Source organism: Rhipicephalus microplus, chromosome 7 (assembly GCF_043290135.1).
Source record: "Rhipicephalus microplus isolate Deutch F79 chromosome 7, USDA_Rmic, whole genome shotgun sequence".
Classification (NCBI taxonomy): Eukaryota; Metazoa; Arthropoda; class Arachnida; order Ixodida; family Ixodidae; genus Rhipicephalus; species Rhipicephalus microplus.
The window spans coordinates 122,662,141-122,682,292 of record NC_134706.1 but is presented as its reverse complement, the minus strand read 5'-3'; the positions used below and the strand labels follow the sequence as shown (position 1 = coordinate 122,682,292).

The window sequence follows — 20,152 nt, the reverse complement described above, 5'->3', positions numbered from 1 at the left end:
ATCATGTCTGCAATTGACAGGGAAAATGATGCTTCCATTGCTACGTTATGGCGGGCAGCTGCTCCTGCATACCCTTGAGTTCGGGCTTGGATTTCAGCAATGGCATCCTTTCGGGAGCATCGCCTGCTGTCTACAATTTCAAGGATTTGGATTTCACGTGCCTTGGCTGAGCAGTTTGGGTTATCAACGCAGTGTGCTTCAAGGCAAAGACAGCACTTTTATTCGTTACTTTTACAGTCGTTTGAGTTGTGCGTCTGACCACAAATTCTGCATCTAGGTACTGACCTGCATCTTTTCACTGTGTGCCCATAACGCCAACACTTAATACACTGTAGGGGACGAGGTGATAGTGGCTCCACTCTGTATATTAAAGGCCACGCTTTGATTTCGGTTGGGCGATTCGACCCGGCAAATGTAGCAATCACGGACTCCGTTGGGACCTTGTTCTTGTCCACAACTCGACTACATCTATAGATAGCTATCACACCTGCTTCTGAAAACATATCTAATATCTCAGTTGGGGTCAAGTTGACATCGACACCCCGAACGAGGCATTTGAGGCAAGCTAGGTGAGGTGGAATGAATGCGCTCACCGGGTTGGTAGCGAATACCGAGCATTTTAGTAGGTCTCGAACACAGAGCTGGTCAGACGAGAAGCAAAGAATGCCACCCTTGCCGAACTGCCTGACCTCTGTGATGCTTTGGTAGTGAGTTGTAGCGGCTCTCAACTCCGTCCGAATCATTTTTGGATTCTTCATCCGTATAATACCATCGTTGCTTGGGACCAATGCCACAGGAACGGATGAGATGCCATTGCGTAAAAACAAGTCCACTGGCAATTCTTGTGAAGGAAGAGAAGCAGACCAGAGGAAAGCCCCTGGTCCAGGTGAGGAAAACGGCATCTGCCTGGTCGTACTATCTGAAAATACACTCGCTAATCAATTAGGACACTATAGAAACGCTTACAAAAAAAAAGAATAAACAAAATCAATCACAACTACTGAATTCTTGGCCAAACCCTCAGAGCAGGCAAACGTCAGTCGCTGATCGAAAGCTCGAGCAGATCGAGCCGAACAGCAAGATCGCCTTCTTTATCTTCGATCAGCCAGAGCTCCACTACCTGGTGTCCGCCAAATCCCCTAATCGTCGTTTTGGTCCACCAGTACACGCACGCCAATATATAGATAGATATGTGCTAAAAGTGGTTGCAGTACTCAAAGAAATTAATTTGAAAAGCCATTGACAGTATATCAACCAGAGTTATTTTTAAAAATGTGCTTTGTTCTTGAGAGCAAGATTTATCACAGAAGACCCAAAAACCTTTACCTCTTAGCCTGCATTCTATTAGGATTCGAGTGAAAACAAAGAATAATAACACGCGAATAAACAATCTGACACTCGCCGCATATGATACTCAAAACGTTGTTGGAAAGAAAGTGACATTAAAATGGGAGAAAAACTGTGTGAATGAAATTTGAAAGGGTATGTTCAATTTTTTGAGATAAATATTGATATTTGAAATTATGCCTAAACAGTGATTTCGTTCCCGACACCGTTCACCCTAATTCGGAAAGATAGTTCGATGGAGTCACTCTCAGAATGCTTTTCTCTCACGACAGCTTTCGGAGTCAGCCTTCTGTTTGCTCTCTTGATCCTACTTTTTTTTTAGGAAACCACGCTGGATCCGTTAGTGCGGGCAACAAGACACCTTTTCCTTGTTCGACCTACAACTTCTTTGACACAGCGGCACAACACACGTCCTTTCTTTGCATTGCCGCTTAGCTCTTAACATCTCAGGATGTTGCAGTGTACATATGGCACCATCGAGCTTCACAGTAAATCAGATGGCAGCTGTCACACACTGATTTTAAACGTGGCGAGGTTCCGGCAGCAACAGGACGAGATGAATTTCGCGCGTTCGTGCACCCTCTCGACACGCAGCGCCGCTTGTGGCATCTGAGTGCAGCCATCACATGCGGGGCAACCTTCTCTCGTGCGGAATGCGCGCGCTGAGCACACTAGCCAGTATATTTCTGGACACTGTACGATAACTTTGGCATAATACACTTTTTGCCACGGAGGAAGGAAAGGTTTCTTTCCTCCGGAAAGGTTACCTTTCCTTCCTCCGTGCGGCTTCACAACAAGTTACATCAGCAGGGCCTCTCTTAGGTCCACGGTGCTTAGGTCCTACTTAGAAGTGTGGCAGCTTGGGCTAGTTGGTATGACATGACGATAGTTATAGCGCGAGAACAAAACGACTTTCGTGTGTCCTTCTTGTCTCTGTGTCGTCGTTTTGTTCTCGCGCTCTGTGTCGTCGTTTTGTTCTCGCGCTATAACTATCGTCGTTAGGTCCTACCTTTTCTTTCTCCGTTTTTTTATTTTGCTAATTTTCCGCACGCTCGATGTGCCCTCAAGTTTACTTGTTTACTTACTTTATCAAGGAACGCTAGTAGAGATTGGTGACCTTACACCCTTTTTCCTTCCTCCGTGCCTTACACCAGTGTATGCCATCAAAAGTAATTTTTCAATGTAGTCAAAATAAACATAAAGAATTACTACCAATAATGAAAAAGTAGCTAACGTGCAAAAAATAACTGTTTCTTGTGGTTTCAATAAAATTTTTAGTAAAACATGTTGAAAGTTTTCATAAATCTTACGCAAATAAACTTTAAAAAAAGCGTTATTTCTCAAAAATACAAACAAAAAGACATAAAATTATATATAAAGAGTTAAAGAACCGGCCGAAGTCGTATCTATAGTCGTATCCAAGGCATTGTTGTAGCCGAAGTACGCCGAAAAAGCAGGGTTGCATCCATCCGCGCGTAGTTGAGTAGTCCTGCCGTATTACGGTTCCCTTTGAGCGCAGAGATTTCGCCGCGACCGCTCGCCCGAGAGGACCGTTGAAGGCTTGACGCCGGCGTCAGGCGCTAAGCTAACCCGCAAGCCGAGGTAAGTTTGCGTACCGCCCTAACTTGGCGGCGCCGCCAGCTCCTCGCCTGCAGCCGCTGTCAGCACCCACCAATTTCACATCAAGCCACGGTCGCTTTTGCTTTTTTTGTTTTAGTATTCTCACAATTCCACGGCACAGTGTTGAACTTCGCAGTGCTAAGAGAAAGTGCTCGTGATTTCGCACGACTAGATTGAAGCCTCGCTTTAAAAAAAAAAGGGGGGGGGGGGGGATGCAAGGACTGCGCCGCATGTGCGGACATCGTGCCGTAATACTACACGAGGTCTTACAAATTTACGACCCGTAAATACAGCTTTTCGTATTGTTCGACTCGGAGTTACTACCGTCTGTATGCTAAGCAAATCGCGTGGCCTTTTCCTCCCCTTTTTTTGCACGTTCTGGCTTTTAAAGGAAACTCCACGACGTGCCACAGTCGTACACAGCTAAGTGCCTATCTTCGTCGATGTGCATTGCGTTGCTTTGATTCCTATTTCGTGCACTCAAACATTACGTTGCGTGCGTTATGACGTTCAAGTAATTGTTTTTCGCGGTTGCAGGCTGTGTGTCAATAACGAGTCAGTTTCATTCAAGAATTTAAGCATTTTACGAAAATGGTCCTTGCGTTGCCAGAGCGCATATAGTTTTCCCCTTCGATGAGCCTAGTGTTTAGTGCGTTATGTCAAGCAGATGGGTACTGCCGTAGTACTTCGTGCAACCGAAAGCCGACTCGCTTGTTAGGAAGCATTCAGACAATTCGGATGCTAGTCCACTGGGCACGGTTTCCTAAGCGGTGGCTTTTTCGGTGATCTTGCCACGACCTTTGATTATTATTATTATTATTATTATTATTATTATTATTATTATTATTATTATTATTATTGCTTCACGAAACAGGTGTGTGTTGTTTTCACCTTTACCAAGACATGGGTTATTGGAGTGGAGGCTATTACCATAAAATTATTTCTCGCATGCCGGGGAACAAATTCGTTATGTTAGCAGGCTGTGCACAACACCGGTAAAAAAAAGGGGGCTTTGAGATTTATGCCTTCAAATTCTCTTTACTATTGGAGGCACTTCGTTGCTGAGCAAGTCAACCTGTATTGGATCCAAATGTGGGATCGGTGTGCAAAATGAATGACGAAGAAGTTTACACTAACTGGGTAAAGCTTGAGAAATAGCGAAGCTCGTTGATCTCAAGGGGCTTACGTGGTCTTCTTGGCCGACACTGGGTCTTTCCAACAGTGTAGAGTCGAACCACAGCCTCTCGCAGACCACGCAGGAATGTCTGAACTCCAGCATCAAAAACTAACGTGCAAACCTGGTTCAAGCACCCCCAGTAAAACCGTAGACCTTTTGTCTTTCGTACTTAACCTGTGCCATGCCGGGCAAACTCGGCATGGCGGCTGTGCAGACTGTCTCCGTCTGTAGACATGACTTAGTGGCGGCTGCTCCTAGGCGCATGTGTGGCTAGGCGTCGTTAAAGCTAGGTGTTGCACATCTGTGGCTTTGTTATTGATTAGCAATGACGTGGAAGGTTATTTGTGGTTTTCTTCAAGCATTAAAAACTTTGCTCTTAAAAATGTTAATGATGTTTCGCTTTGCGAATACAAGAGTGAATAGGTGCGATTACCTTGTGCACTGCTTATAGAATATCTAGGTTAATGAGGATGGCTGTGTGATCCTCAGTGCTGGTGGGGGGCACATCCATCCTTAATTGGTGGCCTGGCTGTTGTTTTTCACTGGGTATGAATATTTGGGGCCCATTGAGCTAAACCATTCATTTCAAACTTTCTTGCATCAGGAACCCGTATGATCTCGTCTCGTTAAAGAGACCGACAACTGATTTTTTTCGACCCAGTTTTTTCCAGCGCAACAGAAAGCTTACCCTTCGTAGTGTCCGTAGATGCATCAGTTAATCCCAAAAGCAGGTAAATATTTTATAACCAGTATTTTTCGATCTGGAAGGCTCCAAACATGGATGTGTTCTTTTGTCCAGCAACACTGAAAACTCATAGCGATGCTGGTAGCCCTTCTAGCGACTTGTGCACGCTGTCATTCTGCTTTTGCAGGAGCTCCTGCAACTATGCTTAACCATGTTTATTTTGAACTTTACCACTATTTCTGAAAATAACAAGGCGTTAGGTTGAGACGATGTGTCTTTATACAGCTTCTCTGTATTTATAGTGTTGCCTGCGCCGAAGGTTATTGCGCTTGTTTCGTGTACGGCCTGTCTCGTCGTCATTGCTCTCTCGACATACGAGCCATGCCAAGTTACTGAAAACATCACTGCACATATGCACGGCCGTGCTGACTAGCAGTACATGTCACTTCTGAGACAAACTGTATATAGAAAAACTACGTCGCTCCAATACCATAGTGACCCTGAAACTGCATGCACGGTTTCATGAGCATGCAGGAAAGTTGCTCAAGACGTGCTGACAAGCTTGGTATGAGTACGTCATGCGAAGGCAGCGCCACTTTAAAGGAGCACTGACATCAAATTTACTCATGCCAAGATTTTTGCGTCAGCGAGTAGCTATAGACCCCGTAGCAGCGATTCGCGTCCTAAAATGCAATTGATGGATGAATAGCTTTTATTGATTTCTATCACTAGTATCCAGCACTATTCAAAACTGACGGCAATCTGGCCATTTTTAGCGCTGGGAGCACCAGCTGTGGCGCTACCACGCGGTCACCTCCAGATCACGCCGCAGCTGACCACTTCTCCACTGAAAAGAGCGACGTCAGACTCAGCTGCTCCGCAAACATTTCGTCTGCTAGGCGAACACATTGTCGTGCCTTGTCACCTGCATTGCTGTCGTCGCCGTACAAAGGGTCAACTCGGGTTCAATACGATAGTCTTGAGCTTGGAATCCCCGCTATTCGCGACGTCGCGAATTATTTTTGCTTCGATCGACCTTTTGCAGAGCAGTGATTCCGAAATGGACGCCGTTGCAAGCAGCACTGCATAGGTGCCCGAGGATGCACGCTTCAGCCTTGTTCCCTCGTGTCTCAGCTATATTGGTGTGTTTTGGCGTGCAAAGCATTGAGGTATACGCAGAGGGTCAATGCAATATAGCTATCGCGATTGAGCATCAGCGGAGAAATAGAATGAGTTTCCTGCTTATCAGGTTCTTTTATGCGCCTCCAGATGGCCCCACCTATCCAGCCTCTCGTGGTTAACACGGTATTACCACTTTTACGTGCACGCAAAGTCTACAGATGAACTGAAATTCAACGATACCTGCATGTTACGTGTTAGCGATGATATCTGACTATACGCTGTTCCACTTTTGATAGTTTGTTGTCGTGCTGATGTGTAACACATATGTGATATGAAAAGACACCTTCATGGCGCTTTTTCCGTGCTTCGAACTAGACGACTGCGACTCAGCTGCAACCCACAATTCCCCGACATGCTGACCAACAAGCACCTGTTTAATCATGCTCTTTTCTTTCACCGTTCTTTTAAAGGTGGTTTTTTCTTGATAATTTCACGAAACCATTCAAACCGGTGCGATGAAGATTAGACTCGACGAGCGAGTGCGTTTCTGCGCTTCGGCGCCAGGCGGCGCCACGATAAGAACCCTCGGATAGTACACCTCATCACTACTAGGGCATCGTCACTCAGGATGGTATTTGTGGAATGTATCGCATCGAACACGTAGCACTAGTGTCGATGTCCCAAAGCAGTCTATTTTCCGTTTTTTCTCCTTAGCTTTTTTACGCTGTTTGACATTGAATGAAAATAACTTCCACGCGACGTATGCCGTTCAAATTTGGCCAAGAAGACCTATGCATACCAAATGATCGAATGATGGGCACATCTCGATCTTGAAATTTGATGTCAGTGCTCCTTTAAAGAAACAACTGGTATTACCGAACTAGTAGCACCAATGTTTTGTTTACTTATTGGTTGCTCCAGTTTGACCAACATGTGTAGAGAAGTATATATTATGCTGAGTGCTACTATTTTATAGTCGCTCAGGTGGTGACATGCTGTGGAGTGCGGGACCGCAAATTATGATTTTATTGGGGACATACTGTGGCGACATAGTGCTTGTATTCCATGGCTTTTGTTAATGCACTCTGTGCTTGCTCTGGCGTAGTCATGGCTGTACCTTCTTTTTTTTTTTCAAGGGTGAGTGAGGGGTCTGTTATCATGCGTGTGTGTGTGAGTAATGTATAACATGCAATGCATGAAAATTAGTTTCAGGAGTTCATGTTTGAACTACCCAATCTTGGCCGTGCCAATGTTCCCCAACATGGCTTGTGAAACAGCTACTGCGGTGCACGATATCTTTCTCACAGGCTTTGAAAGCATTATTCTTGCCAACCTTGAGTTGTAAAGGTGCCTGCCAATATTTGCCCATGCAAGCACTTGAGCGGCTTCCTTTTCTCTTGCAGATGGTCAGCAGCCGTCTGGCAAACCGTCTCGGCGTTGCCGGCGGGCCAAGGCGTCGTCCGGTGACAGACGCTCGAGAGGTTCTCAATGCGCGAGTAGGTCGCGGTGCTGCCGCCTCTACGCTGGCAGCGCGCCGTCTGGGTGTGGCCTCGCGCGGCGCGACTTCACGTGGCAGGGTCGCACGGGGCATCGTCAGAACGGGCATTCGCACGGCCAGAGGTGGCCTTCGCCTCAACACCATGCGAAGCGACCTCATTGCTGGCGGCGGCGGGCTCCGCAGCGACCGTATTTTGGCGGCCACCCGCGCCAACATTGTGCCACAGACGCGGGCCTCGCCGAGGTTCCAGTTGAGGAATCTAAGACAGACAGCACAGGTTTTTCATCCATTTTACTACTTTATATTTGTTTGTACTCTTTGTTCTTTACTTTTGCTGACAGTTCTGCAGACACGCGGAGATCCCTCTGCAAAAAACCCTCGTGGCTGAGGGATTGCGCAGCTAAGCATGGGAGCTAATTTCCTACCCATGTTTGCTCTGTCTTGATCGGGTAAACTGCAGAGACATCCTTGGGCCTATATTTTGAGGCACATTAATGAAACACTAAAGCGAAAAGTGATTTTTGTGGAGTTCGTTATTTGCTCTTTTACAATACAGTAAAAGCTCATCCATTTGGATTTCACGTGACCGAAAGAGCTGTTCTTAATAACCAAATGCGGAATTATCAGAAGTATCAAGCAAGCACTAACAATAACATTGAGCAAAAAATAATGTTTCCAAAATACAGAAGAGCCACTTTTAAATTGTGGCATCACATATAGTGATTTCGATGCTAATTTTTGGAACAAGACTTTGGCCCTGAATCTTCTTTACAACTAAAGCTGCAGTGGTGAAATTGATGGCAATGGATTTTCTGGAGTGTGTAATTCATTAGTTTAAACTGTTTTATTGTATCAGTTCAGTGTCTTTTGAAAGAATCCAGCTGGTCAAAAATAGATCTGGAGTACCTTATTAGGATCTCATATGTGTTTAATACTACCTGATAACAAATAATGTGAGGTCAATAACAATTGTTAAGAAAGCTATGAATCCGTGAAGAAACCACATTAAACACCATTCATCATTGTAACTTCTTTTCTTTTTTAACATACCGCCGCCCACCAATACCTTCACTCAATTCAAGTCTGTACGATTTCTGTACTAGTTTTCTGAAAAACTTTTCGCCTTGAGCTTCCACTCGGCAAGGTTGTATTGTGCCATCTTGTCCAGGGTAAACGTCTGTGATTCGCCCAATGGGCTAAACTCCTCTAGAAATGCCAAGCTCTTCGATGATTACCACATCATCTACTCTAGGGCAGCTGCTGGGATGTGCTGGGTGTAGGTGAAGGGCCCGTCGTTCTAACGGCAGTCTGTCAGTCAGTCAAGGACTTTATTATATGGTCCTTAGGAATTTCAGCCACCAGGGTGTCCACGAGGGACACTCTAGCAGCCACTACTGTAGGCGACGCCCTAGTCGCGGCGGGAAGGTGGTGGCGTTCCGCCAGTCTTGGGCCCTCTGGACTGCCTTTTGTTGGTTTATGAGACTGGGGCTCCTGAGTGCCTCCTTCCAGTCGGACTCACTGGTGAGAGGTCATCGAGGTAACGCGGGACATTGCCAGAGCATGTGTTCGAGTGAACAGTACACTTCTGAGCAGTCTGGGCATTGTGAATCTATGTCCGTGTTGTAACAGCTGAGTTGGCCCCGTGATGGGTACGATCTCATTTGTAGCATGCGAAAAACTACCTCTTGCGTGCGTTCGAGCTTTGCATGTAACAGATACTCTTTTTTCCATCGTATCCACAAGTGGTCTGTGAGTTCCTGCCGGTATCTCAACTACTTGGTGATGTCCCTTTGATTAACCTGAGCGCTAATGGTATCATAGTTTTTGTTGCTCTGCTCCGGAGAAGTTAACAATGAACCTACAATTAGATAATCTGCCAGATGTATCGGAGAAGGCTCTTTGGGATACGTATAGGTCAGTGGTCTTGAATTAACAACTGCTTTTACCTCGAGCAGCATCGTCTTAGTTTGTTTGCTGGTGAGCTTGCTCTTTCCCATCACCTTGCGCAACGATAGCTTGACTGTTCGAACAAGCCTCTCCCACCGACCGCCCACCAAGGTGCATCTGGCACGGTAAACTTCGACTCTATGCGGTAGTTCAGCTGAAAAGATGCGAATGGCGAGCTTTTCATGACACTCCAAATGTTCCTGAGTTCTCGTGACACTCTCTTGAAGACAAGGGCATTATCGGAGTACATTGTTGCAAGTACTCCTCTGCGAGCCAGAAACCTCCAGAATGCCAGCAACAAAGTGCTGGTCGAGATCCCGCTCGTCAGTTCAAGGTGTACTGCTCTCGTCGTCGCATAGGTGAACAGCAGGATGCATGCTTTCGTTGTGTCACCATGAAGCTCCTGTTGCTTTATATACAGTGGACCTGCGAAGGCCAATCCTGCAACATCAAATGGCCGTGACAAGAGAAGGCGGTCTTCAGGCGTCGGTGCGTGTTTCACATTGTACTTTCGGCAGAGAAAGCAGGTGTTGATGATTCGCTTCACTTGTTGTCTAACGCGGATGATTCGATACCGCTGTTGTGTTTGCATGGTAGTGCTTGCCACACTACCATGCAAAGCTCTGCAGTGAGCCTCAGTCACTACCAGAGCCGTGAAAGGATGCCTCTGTTGCAGTACGACCGGATGTGTTTACTCATATGTGGCGTCCACTCTTTCGAGTTGTCCGCCAAGCCGAAGCTGTCCATTTCAGTCCAAGAAATGGTGCAGATCGATCAGCATAGACTCTTCCGGGAGAGTGAATTCAAGCTGCTGCTGTTCTGCGTCTTTCGCGAATGCTTTCAGTTGAACATGTCGTACCCAAAACCTTTCAGCCCCGCTTAGTTTCAGTCTCTAAATCGTTTCAGTGTCGAAGCACAGGAGCTTCTGCAGGTCTCTATGCTTACTCATATCGATCACCGTGTGTAAGTTCCATCATGATGCTTGAAGAAATAGATGTTGCGGGTCAATCTCTGGCTCTCTGTCGATGTGCACTGGTTAGGTTCTGGAGGCCAGCTCGATTTTGGCTGGGACAACCATTCAGGTCCAAACCACCAACAGTGGCATGCACGTAGAGTCCTTATAGGTATACCGCTACTCAGTACATCTGACGAGTTGTCTTTGCCCAGGCAGGAGTGGTTCAGTAACTCGTAGTATTTCAGTCACTTTGTGCTTTACAAACTGACTCCACTTACTAGGGTCTCAGCGGATCCTGCTCAATGGGACCATAGAATCAGTCCACATGACGCAATGGAAATGCTTGAAATCCCACGAAGAGCAAATGTATTTTAGCAATCTTGCTCCCACTACCGAGGCCGTAAGCTCGCGCTTTAGCAGCGTTAGGGCCACTTTCGAGTTCGCTACTATCAGTGAGGTGGCCGAGTTCCTGCCTTCGTCAAATGCTCTGAAATAGGCACACTCTCCATAAGCCTTCAGGCTAGCGACGACGAATACGTGAAGTTAAGCCTCTTCAACTGCTCCATGCGGCTCGTCTCTCATGCAGCACGTAATCTTAATGTGGCCAAGCTGGATCACGTTTGCACACCAGGCGGTGATCTCTGCGGGGAATTCATCATTCCAGGAATGGCCTATAACCCAAAGGCATTGAAATGAAAGCTTTGTAGTGATGGTGAAGAGCAATAGAATGCCGGACAGGTCATAAATTCGAGAAGCAACTTTTAGTAGGGTGCACATAGTGTCAAGCTGGCCAGCGACTAAGCACAGGACCACAGATTTGGAAGGAAACTTGAAGTAGCCATCTCCTACAGCTTACTGCATTCCCATGACAACAGCTGCTTCTCTCCATGCTCCTTCTACTTGCACCTCCTGGTTGTTGAAAATGTTCTGCAGCTGATGGCCATTGCTCATCTACTTTCTGAAATTCATGCCTGCATCTCTCATAATTGCCTACGACTGCTTATAAATGCGCAGACCTTCTTGGAATGTGTCCACACCCACCAATAAATCGTCGACATAAAGTGCCTTTTTAATGTAGAAGCAAGCTCTGTGTCTTGCAAGCATTATCTAAGTGGTAGCGAATAGTTGCAACCAGCAAGAATTGACTTGATGTTGATCCAAGCGGCACCCATGTCATACGCCATTCGACGAGCTTACGGTGTTGACTTATGGAAACAGTCAAACCAGAAAAACCGGAATGCATCTCTGTCCGTCTCTTGTATCTCAATTTGTAGGAATGCCTTTTCGATGTCAGAGTTGATGGCGACAGCGAACCACTGAAAGCAAAGAAGAACTTGTAGTAATTCTGGATTGAAGTTCACTCCTTTCTGCTAGAAATCATTAAGGGATAGTTCATCTTAGGTGTGTGATGATGCGTCAAACACTACGTGCAGTTTGGTAGTTATAGATTCCTCTCTTATGACTTTTTGATGTGGCATATAGCATATGTACTGATCTTGATCCAGAGGAGTATTTTTAGGCCCCACTTCTGCTTGACCCAACTCCAGATATTGTCGATTTAATGTATCATATCGCTGTAACAGTTTTTCCTTCATCAATAGCCTGCATAGTAATGTTTGTAGACGTTACAGCACGATTTCCCCGTTCTTCCCTAGAAGCTGTTTCTTATCTTCTCTCCAAGGCAACACCACGATGTATCTGTCCTTTCTTTACTAATATTTTCATGTAATATTGCAACAGACTCATGGGAGGAAGGTTCTGTCGAATCAGCGATGCCCATTGCCAAAAAGATTGCAAGATCTGTGAGGTTGATTCGTCAGCACCAATTGCTTGCACGTTCAGAATGAGGCTGGAGCTGCAGTCAATCAAGGCTTTTTGGTGACTGGGTCCTTGTAGCGTCCATCCAAACGCTGTATCGATCACAACCAGTCCTGGAAATTCTGCTTTCTTTACGATACGTCCCGACATTATTTGCCAGAGATGGTCAGCACCGATGAACCAGCTGAGGTCATTTTCCATCTTCCCATAGAACGTCTTTTCGTCCGCAGTGACGTTGCCTCAAACATCTCTCGGACATACCTTGTGTTGTTGTTTTGGTGGCAAAGGCGTGAAAAGTCTGTAGGTATAGTACTTCATTGTGATTTGTCGTACCCCCTCTCAGTGAATTCTTGACCCACAGCATAACTGATCGTGACACCATCATTCTTATTGTGCTGTGGGTGGAGTTCAGTGGTCAAGAATGTGTCATCAGGTTCATTCTATAGTAAGGGTCACACATGGTGACAACTCGAGCAGGTGAGTTTGACGTGGTGAGAACGTGCTTAATGGCCTCGGGACATGCATTGATAGCACCGGTTGTCTTTTACTAGCATTTCTTTTTTAGAATCGGAGAGGTTGGCGTCACAGGTGCGTGTGAGGTGTTTCTTTGATTTGTAGAAAAAACACTCACTCAAGCTGCTCGGTGCGTCGCGTAGTACGGAAGCGGTGCTGGTGCTGCCGCTTCGAGTTCTCTGTGCATTGTCATCCACTGGTTCGTCAATAAAGGGCTTACACAGCTCCACAACTTCTAGCTCAATACGTGTAAACGTGTGCAGCTTTTACTCCATACCAGATGTAGCAACTGCTACGACTGGCTCGAAAACGTTTGCAGCAGACTCGTTTTGTCTTAGCGCTTGACTGCACTTTCCTCGTCTATAGACCGAAATGACGTCGTACGGCAAGGCTGTCTGTAAGATGTCAATCAGCATAGCCGAAAAACTGAGCATGGGAACGTTTAGCGCAGTTAGACACCGGATGTTCAGCTGCACAGCATTGTAAAGTCGCCTGAGGCCGCAGACGTCGCTTCCCGACTTTTTACGAGGTACATTGCGAAGCGCTGAAAGGTGTTGTTGCTCGATACGATCACCAAAGCATTCTTTCAAAAACTCAATGGCGTCCACGTAACAGGCTTCGGAAGTCTGAAAACCACATACCGTATTTACTCGACTCTACCGTGCCCTCGATTGTAACGTGCACCCGGTTTCCACGACGAAAAAAAAAAAAAAACATCGATTGCAACGCGCACCCATTTTTCTCATTGGCCCACACGATCACACCACTCGAGAAAAAGACTCCTTTCGGGAGCGTCTTCCGTTTAAATATGATGTACGGCGGAAGCTTGTGCCTATCTGACGTGCAACGGAGCATTGCCGTCACTCTAGTTTTACCGTTGCCCGATGTCAGCACGCGAACTTGCTTCGCCCACTTCTTGTCGACGGTTGTGGTGCCAGGCATGTCGAAGTAAAGAGGCGTCTGATCGGCATTCCCGATTTGCCCAAGCAGGGAGCCATTGTTGTGCCGCAAGTTTAGGACAAACCTCTGAAAACTGAAGCTTTTCTTCGTACACCTCTGGCAACTTTTGGCATATGCCTGTTCGCCTTCAGAGGGAACAGCCTTTCCTCTTCATAAAGTTAGTTAGCCAGCACCTGCTCGCTTCAAACTGGCTCCGCATTAGCCCTTTTTCTTAGGCTAACTGCATAGCCTGCACTTGGAGCAGTTCTGTCGTCACGGGCCGCTGTGCCGCTCACTGCTCAATCACATACTTGCCGAGCAGCTCTTTAATTTGCGGAAACCGACCCTGCTGTGGTCCACTGAAGCCTTTGCGTAAATATTTGCTGTCGACGACATTCTGCTTTTGTTTCCGCCAGTCCCGCATGCCGAACGACCGCGATGCAGCCCGATTTACGTCCGTTTTGGCACACGTGATGACTTTTCTTTTAAAAGCCGCGTCAAGGTGCACTTGTCGAGTTTTTGGAGTCGGCCCTTTCATGCCGTCGATGCTAATGCACACCAAGATGACAAACTTCTCAGCACACGTACGAAGTGCCGCACATGGGAAACACATAGGCAGAAATGGCCGACACGCCATGCCGTCTCACATAGGGGGCGGCCATTTTATTTATATTTTTATTTTTTATTTACAGATTACTGCGGTCAAAAGACCAAGCAGGGGGCATAATAAAAACTGATTCACAATGTAACTTAAATAAAAAGAAAGTTCAAGCAAAAAACATGTTAAGGCAGTAGAACACAGGATAACATTTGAACAAAGTTAAATGGCAGCAAGAAATGACCGTACATGGAATGCCGATGGCAATAGAATGACCGTATTCATTTTTTTTCGTACTCGATTCTAACGCGCATGCGATTTATGAACTCGCTTAACAGGAAAAAAAGGTACGCGTTAGATTCGAGTAATTACGGTATCACCTCTGCCGCTTCAACTGCAAGATAATGGCCCCGCCGCGGTGGTCTAGTGGCTAAGGTACTCGGCTGCTGGCCCGCAGGGCGCGGGTTCAAATCCCGGCTGCGGCGGCTGCATTTCCGATGGAGGCGGAAATGTTGTAGGCCCGTGTGCTCAGATTTGGGTGCACGTTAAGGAACCCCAGGTGGTCTAAATTTCCGGAGCCCTCCACTATGGCGTCTCTCATAATCATATAGTGGTTTTGGGACGTTAAACCCCACATATCAATCAATCAAATCAACTGCAAAATAATGACGTAGATAGAACTTTTTCGTTGTTAACAAAGCGTTGTTCAGGTCGACAGTCTGCTTGAACTGCTCCCACAAAGCTCCCGCCTCGAAATGTTGGCCTGCCAAGGTTCGGCAGTCTTGAGCCAATTTTGATCGGAGCATCAGATTATGGTATAGCGTTCTGAGATGCAGTCGCTGTGGTACTGTCTCCACATCCAAACTCTCTATTTTGCAGTGCATCTCGGTGAGCATGCTAGTTGTTATACTTGACCGCTGCGACATACTCTGCTTCAAGCTCCTCGTCAGCTAAGTGCTCTTCGAGTGCCTCATTGATCTTTGAGAGCTTGTTCTTTGCTAGCTGACCAACAGCCATAAACAGCTAAAAGCTTGGGCTTGTTTGCAGTAGAATCTGTGAGCAGCGACCTTGCTTCCTGCAGAAGCTTCGCGTTTTGGGCTCATCGAGCCGAGCACTTAGTCTTGACGCGATCCACCGGATCCATTGTTTAAGTCGATGAGCTCTGGGTCGATGCCGGTCACGAATGATCCATTGTAGTCCTTGTTGCCCGCAGCACGACGCAGTTAAGTAGATGGTCCTCTCAAGTCATGTGATCAAAGAGACGTGTTCACAAGGGGGGTTTTGGGCGCCACAATGTGAAGAAAGCAATGAATTAACGAAGATACCACACAGAACGCCCTTCATTGTTGCAACTTCGTCTTTTTTTCTGATGTTCCTGACGTTTAACTGTTCCTGACGTTTAACTGCATCTCTAGAAACAGTCACTTGTAGCACAAAGATGGGCACTGCGTGAGAATCGGATGCGTGCATGGCGCCACCATAAATACAGGCCTGTTTTGTCGTATTTCTTTTCGTAACGTTTACGAGGCTGCCCCACGACAGCTTCACTTCACTGAAATGACAACACATGCATTGTACCTGCCTAATTATTCTTTTTTTGTGATACTGTTTCCAGGTTGCTAGTGCGGGATTGGTTAACCAGAGGCGGGGCCTCATCAGTGGCACAAGGCGACTCGCTGCAATGCAGGTAGGTTGTGTGAACTTGTAGCCCAAGCTTTCCTTCACAGCTTCAAGGTGCTTTGCCACACACTTCCATGTAACCGTCTAATGTCTTCGTTAAAAAAGCCATTGCCTTACAAGCCAGCTGCCATAGAAGTGTGTAGGATTCGTCAACTACAGGTGGGTTTGCAGGGATTGGTTGCAAGCTTCAAATGCTTTCTCTTTCCTTTTGTACTAGTGAATACGCTGAAAGCTTTGAAAGAAGGGAATGACCTCGGAGGAAGATGATGCATCCCTTCGTCAGCGCGCGTCATTGCCTTAAGCGCTTACCTTTGTTTTTTCTTTGCACGCGTGGCTTGTACAGAGTATAATCATGGGTGCACATACGGCATGTGGCGCCATCTTGACGCAGTCACGGTAATCATGTATCTCGCGATGTTCACATCAGCCAACGCTCGGGGACTTTGGGTATGTGGCACAGTATGGAGAAAGCGCTTGTCCTCTCTTCCTTTCTGTTTATTCGTGCGCTTGAACTGACAGTTATACCATGCATATCCAACTAGCCCAACTTTCGATTCTGTGGCACAGTAATTTGGGTATATGGCATCGTTTGTGGAGAAAAACAGGAGTGGTGTCTAGCTGTCTTTGGGAAATAATTGTAAATTCCAGAACACATCCTGCGCTATAATGTTTGGCGCTATGATAGGGGGCTACAACTACCGGTCGGTCAACAGCGTATGACCACGCTAAAAAAGTGTTGCAAGGCCCCTTCCACATTCACAACTTCACCCTCTAGACTGTTGGATCTATGAGACAGAGTCAAATGTGTGTTTTCAGCCTCTTTGAACTTGCGTGCTAGAGAATTTTCTATAAAATCTAAAGTAAGCAGATTTATCTCTAAATATCAGTCTTTTACATACCTTTTCTTCCGTGTTAATGTAATGTTCCAGTTTTTCCGGCTCACTGGCATATTCAAGGTCTCAAATCACATGTTGCGTGTTTATGATGTACAAAATCTCTTCAATTTTTGATGCAGTCCTCTCCAGTAGGGTTCTCTCTTTTTTCTTTAGAGCTTATTACGTTGTGTTCTTACAACACCATTGTGAGCTACACATGGAACATGTATTGATTTCACTCAATATTGGCTGATTTATGTGTGAATTGCACAGTTCAGGATTGAAATCTTCTGCCACCTTTTCAGTACCATTACAATTGGTAATAGTATTGCCTGGTTCGTAATAGTGTTGCCTAACTGTGTACACTTGTAGAGAGCTTCCAATTACAGTCAAACCTCGATATATCGAACACGGATATATCGAATTATTGCCTATATCGAACGGTTCCTATATCACGCGGGAAATCGCATGCATTATTGATTTTTTATTTCGAACAAAGTTTCAATTATATAATGGATATATCGAACTCAGCCACCCCAAACCGCCCGCGCTCCATTGACAGGCGGCGAGCTTTCCCGCAACTCTCGAAAGTAGGGGTAGAGCGACGGGCGTTTACAAATGCTGCACACATCGATGGCGCCGGGAGCGCCACTTTAACGTAGCGGCGTACGCGCGCCGCAGCCTCGCGCTGTGGTGCGCGACAGGCCTAACTCTGAACGGCGGAGCTCACGTATGTGGAGATTGTCGCTGAAGCTACTGCTCAGCAGCCAAATGAAGACTCTGCCGAGGTAGATCCTGCAAGCGCTGATGGTGCCTCGCTCCCGATATCAGCTCAGGTCGTAGCTACCTTGGCCCTTGTGCGCCGCCACTGCGGAGCGATTGAAGGTACTGGCCTATCACTTATGGATCGCCTGGACTATATTGAGGACGCAGTCATCAAACACGCCATGGCCAACAAAAAGCAGGCTACTCTCTTTCAATATTTTAAACCAACTCAATAAATACTATGTTTGAATCTTTAAGTGAGTATTTACTGCACCACGCTTGAACGGTTCGTTGGTTGTTTTCAGCAAGCTGTTGACGCATTTTTTTCGTGATTTTTTTATATCGAATTCTGTACATATCGAACTATTTCGCGATCGCCGCGCCGTTCGATATATCGAGGTTCGACTGTAGCTGCTTTTGAATGCTGCCATTTCTGTTTCGTTACTGCTACTTCTATCTTTATGATGTCCGTATTTCTAATCTCACTGACTGTTCCCTTGTTGATAGCATTGACTGTTGAGCAAATTCTATTTTATTTCTTGAGGTAGAAACCTTCGTCTATTGTCGATTCATTAAAGTGGAGCTTTTATGGTTATTTACTTTTGAGTTTGATTTCTGCTTCAGGCAGAAATTAGTTTACCTTATTTATAGTTTTGGTAATTCTCTGTACTGATCATTGTACGGGTCACCATTCAGAGTTGTTTCTAAGTTGACAGAGGCTTTCCCGGAAAGGCTCAGAAACTTGAAATTGACAGTGGAAATGGGGCATTCATTGTAGCTTTATGATGTCTTCTGAGCCTCTTTGAAACTGCTTTGCTGAAATTGAATGTAGGGTTGCAACTCAGTTGTAGTATATGCAAACTGCACAAATTGCTGTGCTTTAAGAAAATTTTTTAATGGGATAACAAAAAGGGGTACCTTTTTTTTCTTTTTCTGCACCAGCAAATACAAGCAGCCCAGGGCGACATAGACGAACGTGTGAGTACTCTCCTTTGTTTGCTTTCATAGTGTCTTGTTATACCCGTGTTTTTTTTTTCATTTTCCCCACCCTTCTGGTTTCTACTAAAGTCTAAAGTGCTTTGCAGGTTAACATTAGTACAGCATTCAACATTTTGGATCCAGTACGTGTATTTTCCCCCTATAGGTTGTATTATCAGCGTCAAATGAAACACGAACAGGGGCAAGCCTTCGCAATGGTATAGTGCTCGCCGTCCACTTATCACAATTGACAGATGCACGCATCCTGTTTTGCAGTTCTGGGCATATATGCGTGCCTGTCCACGGTAATAAGTGGACGGCGTGCACCGTACCATCACGAAGGCTTACCACTGTTCGGGTTTCATTCGATGCAGATAGTACATTCCACGTAAACAAGAAAAATTGCTGAAGACTCACCTCAAAGATATTCGAACGGCAATAAAGTTACACAGCGAAAACATTGAACTGGTTATTTCAAGGAAGACTACACATAACCCAACAGTTTAATTGCAAAAAGAATGTTGTCTTGAAATCGATGTGCCTGTCGGTACGCCTCAGTGTCAACAACCACGCACCGACGGCTGCTTAGATGCCGTTCAGAGGCTACGAACGACGAAGCTTTACCTGCCCTACGACCTTGCCCTGATTAGCTTCAGTGTGGTACGAACTACAGTAGACTCTCAGTAAACGGAACCTGAAGGGGCCGTAAAAAAATGTTTCATTTAAAATGGGAGTTCCATTTACTGAGAGGTGGACAAGGATACACAATACAAGCCCGAAATCGAGCTTTGCAGAGCAATAGTTCCGTTTAAGCAGTAGTTCCGTTTAACAGATTTCCGTTTACTGAGAGTCTACTGTACTAGGTTATATTGAACTTAGAAAATTTCAAATTACCGTATTTACTGGATTCTACCGCTCCCTCGATTGTAACGCGCATCCGATTTCCATGACGAAAAAAAAAAAAAAAAGGCAAGACATCGATAGCAACGCGCACCCATTTTTCCTGCTGGCCCGCACGATCACACCACTCGAAAAAACGACTCCTTTCGGAAGCTTGTGCCCATCTGACGTGTAACAGAGCATTGCCGTCACTGTAGTTTTACCGTGGACCGATGTCAGCACACGAACTTGCTTCGCCCTCTTCTTCTCGACGGTTGTGGTGCCAGGCATGTCAAAGTAAAGAGGCGTCTGATCAGCATTCCCAATTTGCCCAAGCAAGTAGCCGTTGTTGTGCCGCAAGTTTAGGTCGAACCTCTGAAAACTGTGAAGCCTTCCATCGTACTCCTCCGCAAAACTTTTCGCATATGCCCGTTCACCTTCAGAAGGAAAAGCCTTTCCTCTTCATAAAGTTAGTTAGCCAGCACCTGCTCGCTTTAATCTGGCTCCGCATTAGACCTTTTTCTAAGGCTTACTGCATAGCCTGCACTTGGAGCAGTTCTGTCGTCACGGGCTGCTGTGCCGCTTGCTGCTCAAGCACATACTCGCCGAGCAGCTCTTCAATTTGCGGAAACCGACCCTGCTGTGGTCCACTGAAGCATTTGCGTGAAGCTTTGCGTTCGACAATGTTCTGCTTTTGTTTCTGCCAGTCTCGCGCTCACGTTTCAGGAACTCCGAGCGACTGCGATGCGGCCCGAT

At 46.1% G+C, this 20,152-nt stretch overlaps 1 protein-coding gene across 2 annotated transcripts in view; it reads left to right on the top strand.

Moving 5' to 3' along the window:
- Positions 1 to 2,769: 2,769 nt before the first annotated feature.
- Positions 2,770 to 20,152, top strand: part of LOC119179614 (uncharacterized) — a 36,529-nt gene continuing 19,146 nt past the window's right edge. For both annotated transcript variants that reach the window (XM_037430732.2, XM_037430731.2), the window contains exons 1-4: positions 2,770 to 2,949; positions 7,355 to 7,726; positions 15,835 to 15,906; positions 18,482 to 18,517. In XM_037430732.2, the coding sequence (XP_037286629.2) occupies positions 7,355 to 7,726; positions 15,835 to 15,906; positions 18,482 to 18,517 (480 nt within the window). In that variant the 5' untranslated portion in view covers positions 2,770 to 2,949. The remainder of the gene's footprint in view (positions 2,950 to 7,354; positions 7,727 to 15,834; positions 15,907 to 18,481; positions 18,518 to 20,152) is intronic.